The 19,944-nt window shown below is 42.6% G+C and overlaps 1 protein-coding gene and 1 pseudogene across 1 annotated transcript in view; one reads left to right on the forward strand and one right to left on the reverse strand.

Moving 5' to 3' along the window:
- Positions 1–19,944, forward strand: part of sl (small wing phospholipase C gamma 1) — a gene marked incomplete at its 3' end in the record, with an annotated part of 811,582 nt that overhangs the window by 64,418 nt on the left and 727,220 nt on the right. The window contains exon 5 of the mRNA XM_080275567.1: positions 12,456–12,624. Coding sequence (XP_080131693.1) covers positions 12,456–12,624 — 169 coding nt within the window. The remainder of the gene's footprint in view (positions 1–12,455; positions 12,625–19,944) is intronic.
- LOC145404174 (5S ribosomal RNA) lies at positions 4,001–4,119 on the reverse strand (annotated as a pseudogene).

Consider the following 19,944-nt stretch of genomic DNA (forward strand, 5'->3'; position numbering starts at 1 on the left):
GCATCTGTCTTCTTAGTATAATAGGAAAAGTATATGGTAGGATACTTATTGACAGAGTTAGAGAAAGAACAGAGGAATTAGTTGGAGAAGTTCAGGGAGGCTTTAGGAAGGGAAGAGGTTGTGTTGATCAGATATTCATTCTTAGATCTTTAGTGGAAAAGTTTCTAGAGAAGGGAAAGAAGTTGCTCGTGGCTTTCATAGATTTGGAGAAAGCATATGACAGGGTGGATAGACAAGGATTTTGGAAAGTATTAAGAATATATGGAGGAGATGGGAAGTTGTTGAATGCTGTGAGGAGTATGTATGATGGTGCTAAGGCTGCAGTGCGTGTGGATGGTGAACTGAGTGAATTTTTCTCTTTGAAGGTTGGGTTGAAACAGGAATGTGTCATGTCTCCATCGTTGTTCAATCTGTACATGGATGGGGTAATAAAAGTGGTACAAGGTACAGTAGTGGATGTTGGAGTGGCCCTGGTGAGAGAGGGTAGTGTTTGGAAACTCCCTGTACTGTTGTTTGCAGATGATACTGTGTTGTTGAGTGAAGACGAAGGGGAGCTGCAAGGCTTGGTGGATGAGTTTGGGAGAGTGTGTAAGAAACGGAATCTAAAGTTGAATATAGGGAAGAGTAAAGTGATGGTCTTTGAGAGAGGTGAAGTCAGTGACTGTACAGTGAGGTTGGATGGTGAGGAATTGGAAAATGTGAGTACGTTTAAGTACTTGGGTAGTGTGATGAGTAAGGATGGAGGTTTGGAGGGTGAAGTGCTTGAAAGGGTATAGCAGGGAAGAAAGGTTGCTGGTTCTTTGAAAGCAGTGATAAGAAACAGGGAAGTGAGCATGGAAGTGAAAAAGTTACTACATGACAGTATTCTGATACCAACCCTAACGTATGGAAGTGAAGCTTAAACGTTGTTGGAAGGACACAAGTCAAGAGTGAGAGCAGTGGAAATGAGTTATTTTAGAGGAGCCTGTGGAGTCACATGGAGAGACAGGCTGACAAATGAGGATATAAAGGAGCATTGTGGTGTGGATGTGGATGTGATAGGAAGCGTTAGGAGGAATACACTGAGGTGATTTGGCTATGTGGAGAGGATGGAGGGTGAAAGACTGACGAAGAGAGTGTATGTGAGTGAGGTGGAGGGGGGAAGAGGGAGGGGGAGGCCGAGGATGAGATGGAGGGATGGGGTGAGGAAGAGGGAGGGGGAGCCCAAGGATGAGATGGAGCGATGGGATGGAGAGGTATATGAGAGAGAGGGGTGTGAGTTGGGGGCGGGGCAGTGAAATGGCGGGGGACAGGCGACGTGGAGGCGATTTGTTTGTGGCCATCCCAAACGGGATTGAGGCGTCTGGCAATAGATGGATAGATAGACAAAGGAAAAGGGGAAAAATAAGTGTGTGGTAATCATATGAGCATTTGTCCTCTTAGTGTAATAAGAAAAGTATATGGTAGGATACTTATTGACAGAGTTAGGGACACAACAGAGAAATTAGATGGAGCAGAACAGGGAGGTTTGAGGAAGGGTAGAGGTTATGTAGATCAGATTTTCATTCTATGGTCTTTAATGACAAACTTTTTAGAGAAAGGAATGAAGTTGTATGCAGCCTTCATGAATTTGGAGAGAGCATATAACAGGGTGGATAAACAAGGATTATGAAAAGTATTAAGAATATATGGAGTAAATGGGAAGCTGTTGAATGCCGTGGAGAGTATGTATGAAAGTGCTAAGGCTGCACTGCATGTGAACAGCGAACTGTGTGAATTTTTCTATCTGATGGTTGGATTGAAACAAGGATGTGTCATGTATCTGTGGTTGTTCAATCTGTATATGAGTGGGGTTATAAAAGGGATACAAGGTAGGGCAGTGGATGTGGGAGCAACCCTAATGAGAGAGGGCAGTGTGTGGAAACTCCCTGTACTATTGGTTGCAGATGATATAGTGCTGTTAAGATGAAGAGGAGCTGCAAGGCTTGGTGATTGAGTTTGGGAGAGTGTGTAAGAAACAAAATCTAAAGGTGGATGTAGGGAAGAGTAAAGTTATGGTCTTCGAGAGAGAAATGAAGTCACTGAATGTACAATGATGTTGGATGATGAGGAAATGGAAAATATGAGTGCATTTAAGTACTTGGGTAATGTGATGAGTAAGGATGGAAGTTAAGAGGGTAAAGTGCTTGAAAGGGTACAACAAGGAAGAAAGGTTGCTGGTTCTTTGAAAGCAGTGATAAGAGACAGGGAAGAGAGTGTGGAGGTGAAAAAGTTACTGCATGACAGTATTGTGATACCAACTCTAACGTATGGAAATGAAGCTTGGACCTTGTTGGAGGGACACAAGTCAAGAGTGAGAGCTGTGGGAATGAGTTATTTGAGAGTAGCCTGTGGAGTCACATGCAGAGACAGACTGACAAATGAGGAAGTGAAGGAGCAATTTGGTGTGGATGTGGATGTGATAGGAAGCAGTAGGGGAAACATATTGAGGTGGTTTGGCTGTGCGGAGAGGATGGAGAGTGAGAGACAGGCGAGGAGAGTGTATATGAATGATTTGGTTGGGGGGAGAGGGAGGGGGAGGCCAAGGATGAGATGGAGGGATGGATTGGAGAGGTAAATGAGAGAGGGAATCTGAGCTGGTAGCAGGGCAGTGAAATGGTGGGGGACAGGGCAACATGGAGGCGATTTGTTTGTGGTCACCCTGTATGGGATTAAGGCGTCTGGCAATAGATAGATAAATAGAGAGAGAGGATAGACAACCCATGTGGAAAATATTAGGAAAATATGGAGTAAATGAGAAGTTGTTCAAGGTCGAGAAGAGTACAGTATGTATGAGGGTGCTAAGGCTGCATTGCGTGTGGGTATTGAACTGAGTAAATTTTTGTCTCTGAATGTTGGATTGAGACAGGGATATGGCATGTCTCCATGGTTGCTCAGTCTGTATATGGATGGGGTAATAAAAGAAGTACAAGGTAAGGCAGTGGATATTGGAGTGGCAGTGATGGGAGAGGGCTGGGTTTGGAAACTACTTGTACTGTTTTTTCCAGATGATACTGTATTGTTAATTGAAGATGAAGGGGCACTTCAAGGCTTAGTGAATGAGTTTGGGAGAGTGTGTAAGAAACAGAATCTAAAAGTGAATGTAGGAAAGAGTAAAATTATGGTCTTCGAGAGAAATGAAGTCACTGAATGTACAATGAAGTTGGATGATGAGGAAATGGAAAATGTGAGTGCATTTAAGCACTTGGGTAATGTGATGAATAAGGATGGAAGTTTGGAGGATGAAGTGCTTGAAAGGTTGCAACAAGGAAGAAAGGTTGCTGGTTCTTTGAAAACAGTGATATGAAATAGGAAAGTGAACAAAGTGGTAGAAAAGTTGGTGCATGATAGTACTGTACTGTGATATCAACTGTGATGTATGGAAGTGAAGCTTGGACCTTGTTGGAAAGACTCAAGTCAAGAGTGAGAGCAGTGGAAATGAGTTATTTGAGAGGAGCATGTGGAGCTACATGGAGAGACAGACTGACAAATGAGGAAGTGAAGGAGCGTTGTGATGCGGATGTGAATGTGATAGAAAGCATTAGGAGAAAAACATTGAGGTGGTTTGGCCATGTGTAGAGGATGGAGAGTGAGAGACTAATGAGGAGAGTGTATGTGAGTGAAGTGGAGGGGCGAAGAGGGAAGGGGAGACCAAGGATGAGATGGAGGGATGGAGTGGAGAGGTTCCGTATATGAGAGAGGCGGGGGGTGATCTGGAGGAAGGGCAGTGAAATGGCAGGGGACAGGGCAACATGGAGGTGATTTGTTTGTAACCGCCCCTTACAGGGTTGTGGTGCCTGGCAATAGATGGATAGATGGTTAAAGTAGGTATAGTTTTGATTTTTAATATTAGAATACAATATTCATCATTCATTCATTGCCAGACGCCATGTATCCCAGACGGGGTGGCCAATGGCTTAGAGTTAATTGTTTTACAGGGAGGGACACTAATCCTCCACCAACCCCACTTGACACGTAGGGATGCCAACAGCATCTGGTGTTCCCAGGCGGTCACCCATCCAAGTACTAACCAGACCCGACGTTGCTTAACTTCGCTGTTCGGACGGGAAGCAGTGTACTCAACGTGGTACAATATCTTACTCATTTAATTCCCATTATGTGCTTGAAATACCACATCATGGGGTACCTTTGGAGATTTACCGGATTATCAGCTTAATCGGATAGGGATGCTCCCATTTGATTCAGTATAGAGAGGGTTTACTGTACAGTCGGCCTAAGAAGTGATGGCGAAGTATCCAGAAGGTTTCAGTCATTGATAATGCATAATACTGACTCCTCATTATATCTTTGCAAGATGACTCCTATTATGTAAAATTGTAACAGAAAACAATAAGTAAATCGCAAAGAACTTATATATTTAAAAATTGTAGGAAACTGTTTCTTAGTTACGATAATAAGAAATCCTAAATGGAACTAATTGAAATTTCGGAACTATCGCTCATAGACAGTCAGGAATAAGTTGTGGAGTTTAATTCTAGTTTGGTTGTAAGCAATTATTTTTGGTGGCGTAAGACTGAAAAGAAAGGCTTCTAGTGAACGATGAAAATGTCATTTTTATTTATAAGATATTTACTGCGAGAATACTAGCGAATACCGGTATTTAAAAGCCATTTTTTTCTGTTTTTGTTGACTCTATGGGCGACGACAGAAAGTGGGAATACAGCACAAGCTAGTAGGCTGTTTTAAATGGCTCGATCAACAAGCACGAAAGGAGACTGCTTTTACTCATAGACATGCAGCTGTTACACTGCATTTGTCCATTTTTCCACTAAGAAAAATCTCTGGAGGACATACTATAACCCTGAGAACCATCAGTGAATGAAATATAAAAGAACCTCGTACGTTTGCCTAGAGTCGGAGCTCATTGGCGAAGGCAAACTTGTGTCATAGTTTAGTATCCTCGGTGCCTGAATGACTGGCAAGAGAAATAAAATGCAATAAACATATCACTGTGTTCAAAACTTCCAAGGCAGCATTTTCAGTTAGGCAGGACAGTGGTTTATTTAAAAAAGATAGATATTATGGACTAAGGGCCGATTCCACAGTTGTTTGTAGTGGTTTGCAAGCACCCAAACGAAAGAAACTGAACTGTGTAAATGAATTATATGATGATTTTGGTGACTAAACTATGTAGCAATCTTAATTATCTAACCATTTGACAGGGGTAGCGAAAGTGGATACTGAACTTTTTGGAAAAAAAATGTAGTTATAAGTGTGGTTGGGGAGGAAGCAAACAAACGAACTCTACTGTGGGATCGCCCCTAAAAGGCTGAACAAGTATGCGCTTTGACATTGCACGAGTTTGTAAGCCCATGTTTTAGTTCTCTTTACTGCCTAGAGTAAGAGAAAAAGGTATAATCAATCATACCTAACAATTTTGCATCAACAGGGAATAAAGTAGATAATTACATGTATTATATGCAAGGGGGAGGAAAGGAATAAGAGGCAAAACAGGTCTTGCTGCAGCTTTGGGTAGGGTATCCTTAATTAGAATACTGTTATTTAATTTTGCGGCATCTTTATTGTTCCTATGTTATCACCATAGTATTTGAAAAGCAAGTAGCGTATTGCATTCACTAGAATTGGCCTTCGAAACTAGACTGTCAGTTTTTGCAGTCATGGGACGTAAACATGAGGATGGACATATACTGTGTTGTGGTGTGTGGAAGGAAGAGAAGATGGAGGGGGGTGCAAGGAACAGCTTGGTGGACTGAAGAGGTGAGACTGGCTGTGGCACAAAAGAAGAAAGCATACAATGAATGGATGAGAAATAGGGGCGTGGAAGTAGTTGAGAGGCGGAAGAGAGAGTTATATGTAGAAAGAAAAGAGAGAGGTCAAAAGATTAGTAAGAGAGAGTAAGAAGAGAGTGGATGAGAAATTTGGAAGGAATTTGAGTGTAAAGTGGAGGGACTGTAAGAAAATGTTCTGGAAAGAGGTGAAAAGAGTAAGACAGGGTGGAAGTTAAGTTAGTAGGAGAGTGAAAGATAAAAATGGTAGATTACTAGTGGAGAAGGGAGAAAAAGTGAGCGGATGGAGAGAACACTTTAAGGAATTGTTGAACATAGAGGATGGAAGTAATGCGAGTATAAGTGGCTGGGGAATGGCTAGGAGAAGGAGGGAGGTGAGAAGACAGGAAGAAATCAGTAGGATAGAAGTTGTGGAAGCAATGAAGAAAGTTAAATCAAGCCCTAGGAATTGATGGAGTGTGTGGTGAAATGCTGAAGCATGGGGGAGAGATAGTAGTAGAATGGATGTAGAAGATGTGCAGATTGGCCTGGGAGAAAGGTAGAGTCCCGGAGGATTGGAAGTCAGGTATAATTATTCCCTTGTACAAAGGAAAAGGGGAAAAAGAAGTGTGTGGTAATCATAGGGGCATTTGTCTTCTTAGTATAATAGGAAAAGTGTATGGTAGGATACTTATTGACAGAGTTAGAGAAAGAACAGAGAAATTAGTTGGAGAAGAACAGGGAGGCTTTAGGAAGGGAAGAGGTTGTGTAGATCAGATATTCATTCTTAGATCTTTAGTGGAAAAGTTTCTAGAGAAGGCAAAGAAGTTGTACGTGGCTTTCATGGATTTGGAGAAAGCATATGACAGGGTGGATAAACAAGGATTGTGGAAAGTGTTAAGAATATATGGAGTAGATGGGAAGTTGTTGAATGCTGTGAGGAGTATGTACAATGGTGCTAAGGCTGCAGTGCGTGTGGATGGTGAACTAAATGAATTTTTCTCTTTGAAAGTTTGGTTGAAACAGGGATGTGTCATGTCTCCATGGTTGTTCAATCTGTACATGGATGGGGTAATAAAAGAGGTACAAAGTAGGGTAGTGGATGTTGGAGTGGCCCTGGTGAGAGAGGATAGTGTTTGGAAACTCCCTGTATTGTTGTTTGCAGATAATACTGTGTTGTTGAGTGAAGACGAAGGGGAGCTGCAAGGCTTGGTGGATGAGTTTGGGAGAGTGTGTAAGAAACGGAATCTTAAGGTGAATGTAGGGAAGAGTAAAGTGATGGTCTTTGAGAGAGGTGAAGTCAGTGACTGTACAGTGAGGTTGGATGGTGAGGAATTGGAAAATGTGATTACGTTTAAGTACTTGGGTAGTGTGATGAGTAAGGATGGAGGTTTGGAGGATGAAGTGCGTGAAGGGGTACAGCAGGGAAGAAAGGTTGCTGGTTCTTTGAAAGCAGTGATAAGAAACAGGGAAGTGAGCATGGAAGTGAAAAAGTTACTACATGACAGTATTGTGATACCAACTCTAACGTACGGAAGTGAAGCTTGGACGTTGTTGGAAGGACACAAGTCAAGAGTGAGAGCAGTGGAAATGAGTTATTTAAGAGGAGCCTGTGGAGTCACATGGAGAGACAGGCTGACGAATGAGGATATAAAGGAGCGTTGTGGTGTGGATGTGGATGTGATAGGAAGCGTTATGAGGAACACACTGAGGTGGTTTGGCCATGTGGAGAGGATGGAGGGTGAAAGACTGATGAAGAGAGTGTATGTGAGTGAGGTGGAGGGGGGAAGAGGGAAGGGGAGGCCGAGGATGAGATGGAGGGATGGGGTGGAGAGGTATATGAGAGAGGGGAGTGTGAGTTGGGAGCAGGGCAGTGAGATGGCGGGGGACAGGGTGACTTGGAGGCGATTTGTTTGTGGCCACCCCAAACGGGATTGAGGCGTCTGGCAATAGATAGATAGACATTCAAATTGGGAAAACGTATGTTACAGGTTAGCTTCTATTGTCATTGACTCATGGTATTCATTTCTCATAATTCTTAGCTTGATAAATATACTTTGTATTTTTTTTTTTTTTTTTCTTTTCGATATGACATAATGATGTACAGAATTTTTTACCTTGTATTCACAAAATTTTCACAGACCACATGGCAGTGCAGAGTGGTCTGAAGCAATCTGAAACTCTGCCATCACTTCTTGGGGTGACTGTACAAACAGCCCTCATTTCCCTCTTTTGCTGTGAAAGGGGGATGATGGACAGCAGAAGGGCTGCTTCATCCTGCGGTCCACCAAGTTCATGTTCACATGAACCTTGGGAAATAGCGAAAACAACAAAAACTGTACAGTACAGTAAAAGCACAAGTTTTGCAACATCTTTGTTCGCGGTTTCATGGATAATGGTCACCTGCACATATACCCAGACTCCGGGTTTGGCGGCAAAATCCCCTCCGTTCACAGTGATAGAACATAAACGAACTGCGTGCAAGGAAAGTGATTTTCACCTGTTTGCCGCCATTGTTGCGGAGCCAGTGTGCTTCATGCTCTTTGTGCTTAAACCTGCGGCCTGTGCTTTTTTTTCTGTGCCTTGCCACTCATGTTCCTGGTTTTACTCTTGTGCTATGACTTCCTGCTGCTGTGGAGGTTTGGGAGGCAGTCCTAGGGGTGAGTGAAGCGATGGTAAGAGGTCGGAACTGCCAAGTCAGAAAGGTGAGGGGAAAGTGAAACATGAGTACCATGCTGGTTTTAAGAAGCATTTGTATGTCAATGATTTGAAGATTAAAACTTTAGTGCAAATGAAGCAGGATGCAAAGAATTCTGAAATTTGTAAAATGTTCAAGATTCCTGAGTCAACAGTGAGAAGCATGAGGAAGAATCACGATGATTTAGCCTCACCACCTGCCTTGGAAATTACATCCCCATCCCTTCCATTAAGCACCTCACTCTTGTCTTTCAAGTGAGTTTCCTTACCTATTATGTCTATCTGTCTATCTACTGTATAGCCCGACGCCCTAATCCCGCAAAGGATGGCCGCAGACAAAACATCTCCAAGTCGCTATGTCACCCACCATTTGAGTACCCTCCCCCCAACTCACTCCCCCCTCCCTCATATACCTCTCAACTCCATCCCTCCACCTCATCCTCAGTCTACCCCTCCCTCTTCCTCCCTCCACCTCACCTACATACCCCCTCTTAGTCAGTCTTTCTTTCTCCATTCTCTCCACATGTCCAGACCACCTCAGTGTATTTCTCCTAATCTTCTCAACCACATTCATATCCACTCCACAGTGTTCCTTCACTTCTTCATTCGTCAACCTGTCCCACCATGTCACTCCACATGCTCCTCTCAAGTAACTCATTTCCACTGCTCTCACTCTTGACTTGTTCCCCTCTTGCAAGGTCCACACCTCGCTTCCATACATCAGGGTAGGGATCACAATATTATCATGCAGTGACTTCTTAACTTCCATACTCACCTCCCTATTTCTCATCACTGCTTTCAGTGTCCCAACAGCCTTCCTTCCCTGCTGTACCCTTTCACGCATTTCATCCCCCAAAGTTCCATCCTTACTCATCACACCACCCAAGTACTTGAATGCACTCACATTCTTCATATCCTCACTGTACTTTCTGTGACTTCATTCCACGCAGACACCATAACTTTACTCTTGTTTACATTAACTTTCAGATTCCTCTTCCTACACACTGTCCCAAATTCATTCACCAATCCTTGCAACTCCCATTCATCTTCACTCAACAATATTGTATCATCGGGAAACAGCAACACCGGAAGCTTCCAAATCTCACCCTCATTCGTTAGAGCCACCCCCACATCCACTGCCCTACCTTTCACCTCCTTTACAACCCCATCCATGTATATATTAAACAGCCATGGAGACATCACATAACCCTGTTTCAGTCCCATGTTGAGATCAAAGAACTCACTCAGCTCACCATCCACTCACACCATAGTCCTAGCTCCTTCATACATATGCTTCACAGCGCTCAGTAATTTCCCCTCCACTCCATATACTCTTAATACCTTCCACATACCTTGCCTATCTATTCTGTCCTAAGCTTTCTCCAAGTCCATGAAGGCAGCATACATTTTCTTTCCCTTCTCTAGATACTTGTCCACTAAACATCTTAGAACAAATATCTGATCTACACACCCTTTTCCCTTCCTAAATTCCCCCTTGTTCTTCTCCAGCTAGCTCCTCTGTCACATGCCTAACCCTATCAATGAGTATTCTACGATATATTTTTCCAGTCACACTAAGAAGGCATATACCCCTATAGTTACCACATACTTCTCTCTCCCCTTTTCCTTTGTATAAAGGAACAATTATACCTGATTTCCAGTCCTCTGAAACCCTTCCCTCTTCCCAAGCCAATCTACACAACTTCCATATCCACTTCTTAACAATCTCACCCCCATACCTCAGCATTTCACCTCACACTTCATCAATTTCTGGGGCCTTTCCCATCTTGATCTTCTTCATTGCTTCCACTACTTCTGCCCTACTGATCTCTTCCTCCCTCCTCTCATCTCTTCTTCTCCCAGCCATTCCCCAACCACTTATACTCGCACTGCACTCACTCTCTTCATTCAACAAATCCTCAAAGTGCTCCTTGCATCTCCTCAATTTCTCTCTCTTCTCCACCAACAATCTGTTATTCCTATCTTTCACTCCCCTGCTATTTCACCTTTCACACTGCCTTACTTTCTTTACCTCCTTCTAAAACAATTTCTTACTCTCCCTCCATTTCACACTCAGATTCCTCCCAAATTCTTCATCCACTTTCTTCTTACTCTCCTTCACCAGTCTCTTCACCTCCCTTCTCCTGCTCACATATACCTCTCTCTTCTCTCTCTCATTTTCTCCCCTACCTCTACTTGCTAGCCATTCACTATATGCCTTCTTCTTTTGTTCCACAGCTCGTTTCACCTCATCATTCCACTATGGTGTCTCTTGCACACCCCTGCATCTCCTCCTCACTCCACAAACCACCTCACACTCTGTGCCTATCTCTTCCGTGAATATCTTACATACGTCTTCCACCCCTACCATCTGCTCTAGCTCATTCCTTCCCAATCTTTCTTCCACTATGCTCTTATACTCTGCTATTTTCTCACTATCTCGCAACTTCTCCACTCTTCTCACAGGAGCTGTTTCCTCCTGTCTTCCCCTTCGTCTCTTCAACCATTTTCTTTGCAGCTTGACCTTGGCCATCACTAAGTGATGGTCTGAGACTCCATTCCCCCACCCTCACCACACTCTTGCATCGAACACTTGTCTTCTCATTCGCTCATCCACACACACATAGTCTATCATTGCCTTTTGTTCAACGATTTCACCATCCATCCTCCTCATTACTCTCCATGTATACCTGTGGATTATCTTATGCCAAAAGTAGGTGTTAGCTATTGCCAACCCCTTACCAACACAGATGTCCACCAAAGCACTACCATTCCTATCTACTTCAGCTGGCACACCCTACTGATCAACCACTCCATCCACTCATACATTCCCAACTTTGCCATTCATGTCTCCAATCAAAAGCACTCTCTCGCTCCTCTCAAAGTTGTCCATACATGCTTCTACACTCGCCCAAAACTCATCTTTCACTCTTGCCACTCGGTCCTCTGTCGGCGCATACACAAATACAATCACCCATGCTTGTATACCTACTGTCATCCTCACCCATACAATCCTTACACCCACTTCTCGATACTCTCATATATTCTCCCTCCACTTCTTGCATATCATCAAACATACTCCCTCTCTTGCCCTCTCATTCTCATTACTCCCGCACATATACCTAAACCATATTCCCATTCTCTCACCCTTTCACCTTGCCATTTAGTTTCAGTCAATCCACATATATCCACTCTTGCATCCTCAAGCACCTGAACAATCTTTCTCTCTTTCACTTTATCATTCAATCCCCTCACATTCCATGTCCTAAATTCCATGTCCCCTGTTGTGTACTTTGTGTTAATATTAGTTTCTTTTCAGGTGTTATCAGTATATTTTTCATTGCATACATGGGTTTTAGGGGGAGTTGGCATGGGGCCTGGAACCAGTTGGCCTATTTCTCTTAGGATCAATGCACCAAGTTTAGTGGGATCACGTTTTGTGGTACCTTTCACTGAACCAGTTAGGTGTGAAATCTGGGGCTTTGCTGTACTCTAGATTTTCAGCTCAGTGCATGAGGAGATAGTTTCTGACAAATTACTTGAAAGGTTTTTAAGGTGTAAATGCATCCTTCATACATTACATTATTTTTTAAGTGGTTGCTTTGTTTCTGTGGGTGACTCTATACTGAATGACAAGCCAGATAGTTTCCTGTACACAAGGAAACCATTTACTATGCTGGATGGTAACCATATAACCAAATTATGGTGCCTGGTGGTTTAGTGGGTAATTTGGGCTCCAGTCGATTGATGCCTGTGTAGGGTTATATCCATGGGGTGGTTGGGGTTTATCGCTCACGTAATTCCACTCGAAGTTGAGTGAGGCAGGTCATTCTCATCTTAAATATCAGGACCAACTTGCCTAGCCCCGGGCTCCTATGCTTCTCATAGGGCAGCATAGGATTGGATGATGTATGGATGCATGGATGCTTTGTTTCTATATTAAAGATCTGTATTGCAAGAGTTTTCTCTAAAGATTGCATTTCCAATCAACAGGATTCAGTTCCGTGATGTGAAAAACTTCCTGCCAAAAATCCATTACCGGATTAACAATGCGCGGCTCAAACAGGTATTTGAGCAGGTGGATGAGCAGAACCAGGGCGAGATCAGCTTTGACCAGTTTTTTGAACTAGTAAAGAAGATTACTTGGGATGAGCAAGTTGCGGTAAGTTATGTTTACATTATCAAGGTTTGTTTTGATTTGAGGTTCTAGGTTGTTTTGGTTTTAATTTGTGTCTTTCATTGTGTTTGATATACTTATCATTTATGATTTACCGGTAGGTTATTGTTAAGGCACTTAGAGTTGATTGCTCGCATAGTGCCACTCAGGTAAGCGACTGCTGGTAAACACTTATGCCATTAATAGCTGGACTTAGTAACTTAACACAGCATTATGCCCCTGATGGGGCAGTAAAGGATTACCATATTTTTGGGCATCTGGGATACACTTTTCTCTCTCAGAATTACCATGCACTATTCCCATTCACCCTCAAGGCAAGAGGTGATGAATTAGGTAGGGGTTAGCACAGTTCAGAAGAATCTCTTATACAAATGGTCATCTTACTGCTTGACCACCACAGGTATTTTCTAGAGTATAAACACTGTTCATTTAGTGTAAAAACTATCATGCACTTTAGTATACTCATATACTCAGCAGATTTTGGAAACATGCAAGATCAAGAACACACAAGCACTCAAGGTTTGTTTACAAAGCCATGTGGCAGTGTAACAGTTCAGCAGAATAGCAGTTCATCATCTAATGTACACGCTATTCTAGCAAGCTAACATGATCACTGGAGAACTGCCTGCCATCCTGCTGAAAGACAATCGCTTTGCTGGCTGTCCACTCACTAACAAGTAAAGCAGTCATGTTGAAGAGATGCTGGCAAGCAAGTCAGTGCTGAGTCATCATAAACTTTTGTCTCATATGGAAGTTCAGTCACCCTTGTTGAGCTGGCCTCTCTTGCTGATAGTTTGTTCTATTCAAGACAAGAGTATCATAGAAGGAAACAGCCTTATACTGTACAGTCACACCCTGCTGTGTGATCCATCACTATACAATACCCCACCTTAGCGATGTAAAAAAATTAACACCCTCCTCTGCCTATTGATGGCCAGTTCCCAGTTATCCAATGGGCTTTTATCCGATGGGCTTTTTTAGACCAATTTTGATGATCTTTTAGGCTTAAATTTTGTATTTAGGTTGATTTATAAACTGTTTTTGGACTTGGATTAATTTGTTTTAGTCATAGGTGGGGTGAACACTGCCATTTTGGGGTACAGTTTACTCAGTTTGATTTTTTCCTGACTTATTTTTGATTTTCAGATTTTATTTCTGGGCATAGGTGAGTTATAAACTGCTTTAAGGCATAGTTTAGCTTGTTTTAAAGCTATTTGTGAGTTTAAGCGAGCTAGAAACATGTTTTTGGACTCATGTAGGTGGGTTTTTGGATGTGCTGGGGGGGGGGGGATCCCAGGGCATCCAAATGCATCCCCGTTCCTTCAGTGTTATAACATCCCTGTTTAATGATACCCCGGCTCAACATTGGGTTTTCCCAAACACATCTCATCATTATAATGAGGATGGCCTGGAGTAATGAAAAACAGTTTTAATGTTATGTACAGTAGTTTGGTCTGCCTCTCGCAACCCTACCCATGATATTTACACTTATCACCCTCTGCACCCAGTTGTCATCTTCCATCCTTTCAGTGTGCCCTAACCATCTCAATCTACCCCTCCTCATCATAGCATCAATATATTCCAGTCCTGTCCTTCCTGTCATCTCTTCAGTTGCAATTCTAGATCCCCAGGCCTCGCATTTAAGAACGTATTATATTATACATCCATCTAATCATTGTCATTTCTATTCATGTGAGCCTATGACTACCATCTTCCTCTACTGCCCAGGTCTCATGACCGTACAACATTATACTCCTAACACATGCCACATACAAATACAGTATCCCATAGCATGGAGAGAGCACCCATTCAGCATTAGGAGAGGCAACAGCTTCCTGAGCTTCCTTCAGCCCCTCCTTACCCTAACCATTACTCCAGCACATAACATGTCTCCCATATATCAAAACTCTTCTACACACTCAAGAGACTCTGGCAAGATTAATTCTTTCATGCCTGACAATCTCTACATACTCTCTCCAACACACTGCACGCATGAAATCAGCATTATTGCACTTCCTACCTCTAGTACCATTACATCACTTATGCACCCACTTATCACAAACACTGCACAAGATGGAGTTACTCCCCACACCCTTTTGACAAACTGCACATGGCCACACTCCCTCTGCTTTGATGGCAACATCACCAGCCCTAGATGTCATCACTTTCATTTTATCTGTATTTACTTTCAAACCCTTGTGCCCCATTCCATCTTTCCATTTCCTAAATCTCTCTTCCACCTCCCTTTCATTTTCCGGAATTGACACAAAGTTATCAGCTTACTACATCTCCCTTTGTAGTCCATTTCTGAAGTCATGTGAAAGAGCTTCAAGCATCTTGACACAACAAAGAAACCACCACCATGGTACTCGTATACAAACAATATATATGTTCAGTTTTGAATTATGCAAGCCCTGTGTGGGCTTTTAACCTCACTGAAACACACTACAATGCCTTACAAACCATACAGAACAAGGCCCTAAATATAATCACAGGGTGCACAGCTACTACACCTACAGACCACCTGCACCAAGAAACCAAAAGTCCTCAAAGTCAAGGATCATCTAGACATGAGAGGCACATATATTCTTGCCGCAACCTCCACAAACCCACACCATCCACAACACTACGTGGCAGCACATCCATACACACCAAGGAACATCAAAACAACACCCAGCACAAGATATCATACACAAATACTGTCATCTCTCCCCCCATCATCCTCCCCAAACCAACTTCCAGAAGCATATCTATACTCCAGTCACTCACCACTCCTTTCAGTCACTCAAAGGCAACACACAGCTGCATGCATGGCCCCCTGATATCCACCCTTTTGAATCCTACCTCCCTCGTGAGGAGAGGGCCCACCTGGCCAGGCTAAGATGTGGGCATCATCCAGCCCTCTTGAGTTATTAGAAGGGGCTGGATGACTTCGTCGCTGATGCCTGTCCAGGATTCAACACAGCACCCCATACTGTTAAGTACATTATGGACGACTGCATTGCTCACAGTCATCTGTACCAACAACACAACGTACACTCCTTGAGAGCTCTGTGGGAAAGCCCAGTCTGGGCCGTGGCCTTCCTTAGGGACATGGCGCTGTTCTGCCAGACTGCCTAGGGAACAACTACTACTGCTACTAAAATTAGGGGCTCAAGAATGACAACATTCATGGAAAGCTCATCACTCATATCTCCATTCACTCTCACTTGGGTGTGAGCACCCACATACATAGCCATAACCACTCTAACCAGCCACTCCTTGATCTCAAACTTTCTGATTGTCCACTTTGTCACCTCTCAAGGGTATCTCCAAAGCCCATCTCCAAATTAACAAAAACAGAGCACAGCACCATTTTCTTTCCCATATATTTTTCCAGAAGCTGTCAGACAATGAATATGGTATTAGTGGTTTCTTTGCTTGACATAAACTCAAAATACATCTTAACAGTATTCACTCTTTCCCTTATTGTGCCTTCTAAGATTCTCTCCATTACCTTCATCATCTGGTCCAAAAGTTTATTACCCTATAATTTCCTCTTTCCAGGGCATCACCCATCCCCATATGCACATTTACAATCACACTCTTCACCCAGTCATCTGGGATGATACACTCATATCTAGTCAAATTATCTAGTCAGAAACTACACTCATTTTCAATATCACCTAAGGCCTTCAGTATTTCAGCAGTCAGCCCAGACACACCTGCCACCTTCCTTAACTGCATCCTGCCTTTTGTCCTGCTGACAGTAGCAGCATCAGTCAAAGGCCAAGGGCCAAACACTGGATCCACTGACTCAAGCATTTTGGTGTTTTGGTTAATATGATGATATGTATGCTTTTGATTGTTTGTGTACACCGATGTAATGTACACTTAATGAAACCTACATAAATATGAACCTGAAGCAGCATATCATGTTTGCCTCATGGGTTTGAACAAATCACTGTGATTTGAAGGTACTGTGAGAAGGTGAGATAAGGAAGGATGTACCAGCAGTCTTAAGTCAGCACTGGACATGGAGCCATACACGTCTGCAGAGTACACAGACACGTTACTTACATTGGATGCTGCAGGAGGAAGTGCAGCTGAAGCAGTAAGGATGTATGGTGAGCGATATCCTAACCGGAGGCAACCATCTTGGCCTACTTTCCTCCGTGTAGAACGATGACTCTGGGAATATGGCACACTGAATCCACATGCAGTAAACGGAGGAAGGTCTCATGCTGAGCACCTGTTTGATGTAGAGGAGGATATTATCAACGCCATTGGGGATGAACCATCTACAAGTACATGTCGACTTGGTGCATGATTCGGTGTGGCTTATGCATCTATATGGTGGATTGTAAACAGACAAGGCCTGTACCCGTATCATCACCAGGTCATCCATGCTCTGACCAAACGTGATTATCCCCAGCGAGTGGATTTCTGTAGGTGGCTTCTTACTCATGCAAGGGAGAAGAATGGTTTTCTTGCACATGTTTTATGGAGTGATGAGGCTGTGTTCACAAGAGGTGGCATGCTAAACCAGCATAATACACACACATGGGCAGCAGAAAACCCACATATAACAGCAACAAGGGGACATCAAGAACACTTTGCGATCAATGTGTGGGCCAGTATTCTTGGTGATCATGGACTTGGATCATTTTTGCTATCACAGCAACTTACAGGCAATGTGTACGCCAGATTTCTTCAGGATGACCTCCCCATACTACTTGAAGATGTGCCCCTCAGAACATGTACGCCCCTAAGAACATGTACACGAATGTGGTTCCAGCATGATTGGGCTCCACCTCACTTTGCACGAGGTATGAGGGATTTCCTTAACCCTTTAACCGCGGGCTTGATTTGCTTTTTCTTGCGGCACCCGCGGGCAAATTCGCACTCCAACAGACTCTCTAAAAATATTTTCCAAAAATCAGTTATTAGTCCTGGAATATTAAAATCACATATGCTTATGGCACATACCTTCAGCTTTCTCCTGGGGTGTTTGTTGAGCCTTCGTCGAGTACCATAGGACTTGTGGAGACCTCTGAAGTTGGGTAACGAAGTCTCTACTTTACACTTCCCGACAACCCGTAATATGATTACCACAGCCTGATATTATCACTAGAAACACTATTCTATGATTCTCAAATAGTTTGGAATCCATATTCCAAAAAAAAAATCACTGAAAGCAATGAAAATTACGAGGGCGTATGACTTTCCCACTTGCGCTAGTTCGCCGCTGGTGTTGTCTTTTATTATTCATAAAAACACTCACAGTTTATATTTCTATTACTGTATAACACTTAAATATATCTACAGTCTTTATCCATAAGTTTCCTTCAGTAATAGTAGTTTATTGTCACTGTAGGCATTCAATTTCTTTCAGTAAAATACATAGCATTCACTTTCTCGTCCTGTATACTAGCATTGAGAGTGAATGTCACTTTCACCTTCACTTTCATAACTCATAGTATTCATACATGCTAGAGTGAAACTTTCACTTTCATTACTCCTAGTATAAATACTCATATTCTTATAATACTACTCATTTACATTTCTATTTACGTTCTCAATTTTATATACATTATTTACATTTCTATTTTATTTACAGTGTGTTATGCACTGTCACTTGAAGTAACTTATAAAACTATTTTCCACTGTTCACTTATATTTACATTCATTGCTTTACTTGCTGTTTACACTTCATTTACACATTATTTACAATTCCACTTGCACTGTTTTACTCAACAGAAAGATCGTAGTCACTTTCTTTCAATTGTCAGCCCTTTACCTCTTTCCACATGAGGTTTAGTAGGGGGTAAAGGTCACAGGGCCCTTTGCATGGGGGTAAAAAGTGGCTGAAGTTAGCAGGAGCTAACAGACGTACCTTCACCTTGGAAGATGACAGTGAACTGATAGGGGTGGGCCGGGGTGGCCTACCTAGGGAAATGCATTACTGCCAACGTCAGTCTCTTGACAGCTGCTAATATATAGCAGTGAAATGATTGGCAGGAAATCTAGACAATACATTATAAATTAGGTAGTTCCAGGTGAATGTAAATATCACTTAGGCTTCTCCCTTCCCTCTTTATATATATTTTTAGTACGAGAATAGATTATACGGCATATTTCAAGGGGAAATAAACAGCGAAAATTAGCGAACGAGTGCACGTAAGGTGTTGTCAGGTGATAATTAGCCAATTCCTGGTGTATGGCACTCTCACTTACCTTATTTCTTTTTGGTATATATTATTTGGTATAAGAATAGGGCATAGGGCTTATTTCAATGGATGAAATCAGTGGAAAATCCAGGGAAGATTTACTTAGCGTAGCACGGCCGGGCAGGCGAGAGGAGAGGGTAATGGAGGGAAGGTAGGGAGGGTAGTCAAGAACGGGGAGAAATGGCTAAATTGTCAACAATGGATGGGAGTACAGATGAGATTAGGAGTGCTGACTAGTGTTGGACATTAGCAGTACTGATAGATGATACAAGCTACTACTTAAAAGCCCGGGGGAATTCAAAAACACAGAATTGCAAAAGTGATGCTCCGCAGTATGATCCCTTGCTCCCAAGCATCACGAAAGTGACACCCCACGGTTAAGGGGTTAATGCTATGTACCCTGACAAGAGGATAGGCCGAGGAGGTCCCATTGCCTGGCCGCCTAGATCACCCGACCTAACCCCACTTGACTTTTATCTTTGGGGACACCTGAAGAGCAGGATGTATGCTATACCAGTCAACACCCATCAGGAACTGTGGCAAAGAATTCAAGAGACGTGCAAAGAAGTAAGGAACACACCAGGGGTAGTTGAACGTGTACACCAGTCACTTCTGCACCAAGCCCAAGCCTTTATCAACGAGGGGGGGAGAAATTTCGAGCACCTATTTTAATTCTTTAGTGTACAATACATTGGTGTACACAGATGTATGAAAAATTGTATTGAGGTGATGGCTATGGTAAGCTACTGATTGTTTTCATCCCCTAGAGCTTCCTATTAAACATAAAATGTGTAATATCACGGTAAATATGACAAATTTCCAAAAATGTCACATAGTAAAGTATACAGTAGAACCTCGATATAACGGACTTCAGTAGACTGGAATTCTCTTTTATCGGAATTGAAGAGCTACCGGACTATATTCCTATATATCAGAAAAAGTCTGATAAAGCCAGAAGCAGTCCAGACTGCCTGACCACTTCAGCAATGTTCACCACAATAAGGCAAATAAAAGACATATTTGTTAGTGTATGATACAGTATTATTATACATATTATACTGTTTGATTAATGTAGTGAAGTTATAACTCAGTACAG

Source organism: Coenobita brevimanus, chromosome 62 (genome assembly GCF_032717465.1).
Source record: "Coenobita brevimanus isolate Jiangsu-jjx chromosome 62, ASM3271746v2, whole genome shotgun sequence".
Taxonomy (NCBI): domain Eukaryota; kingdom Metazoa; phylum Arthropoda; class Malacostraca; order Decapoda; family Coenobitidae; genus Coenobita; species Coenobita brevimanus.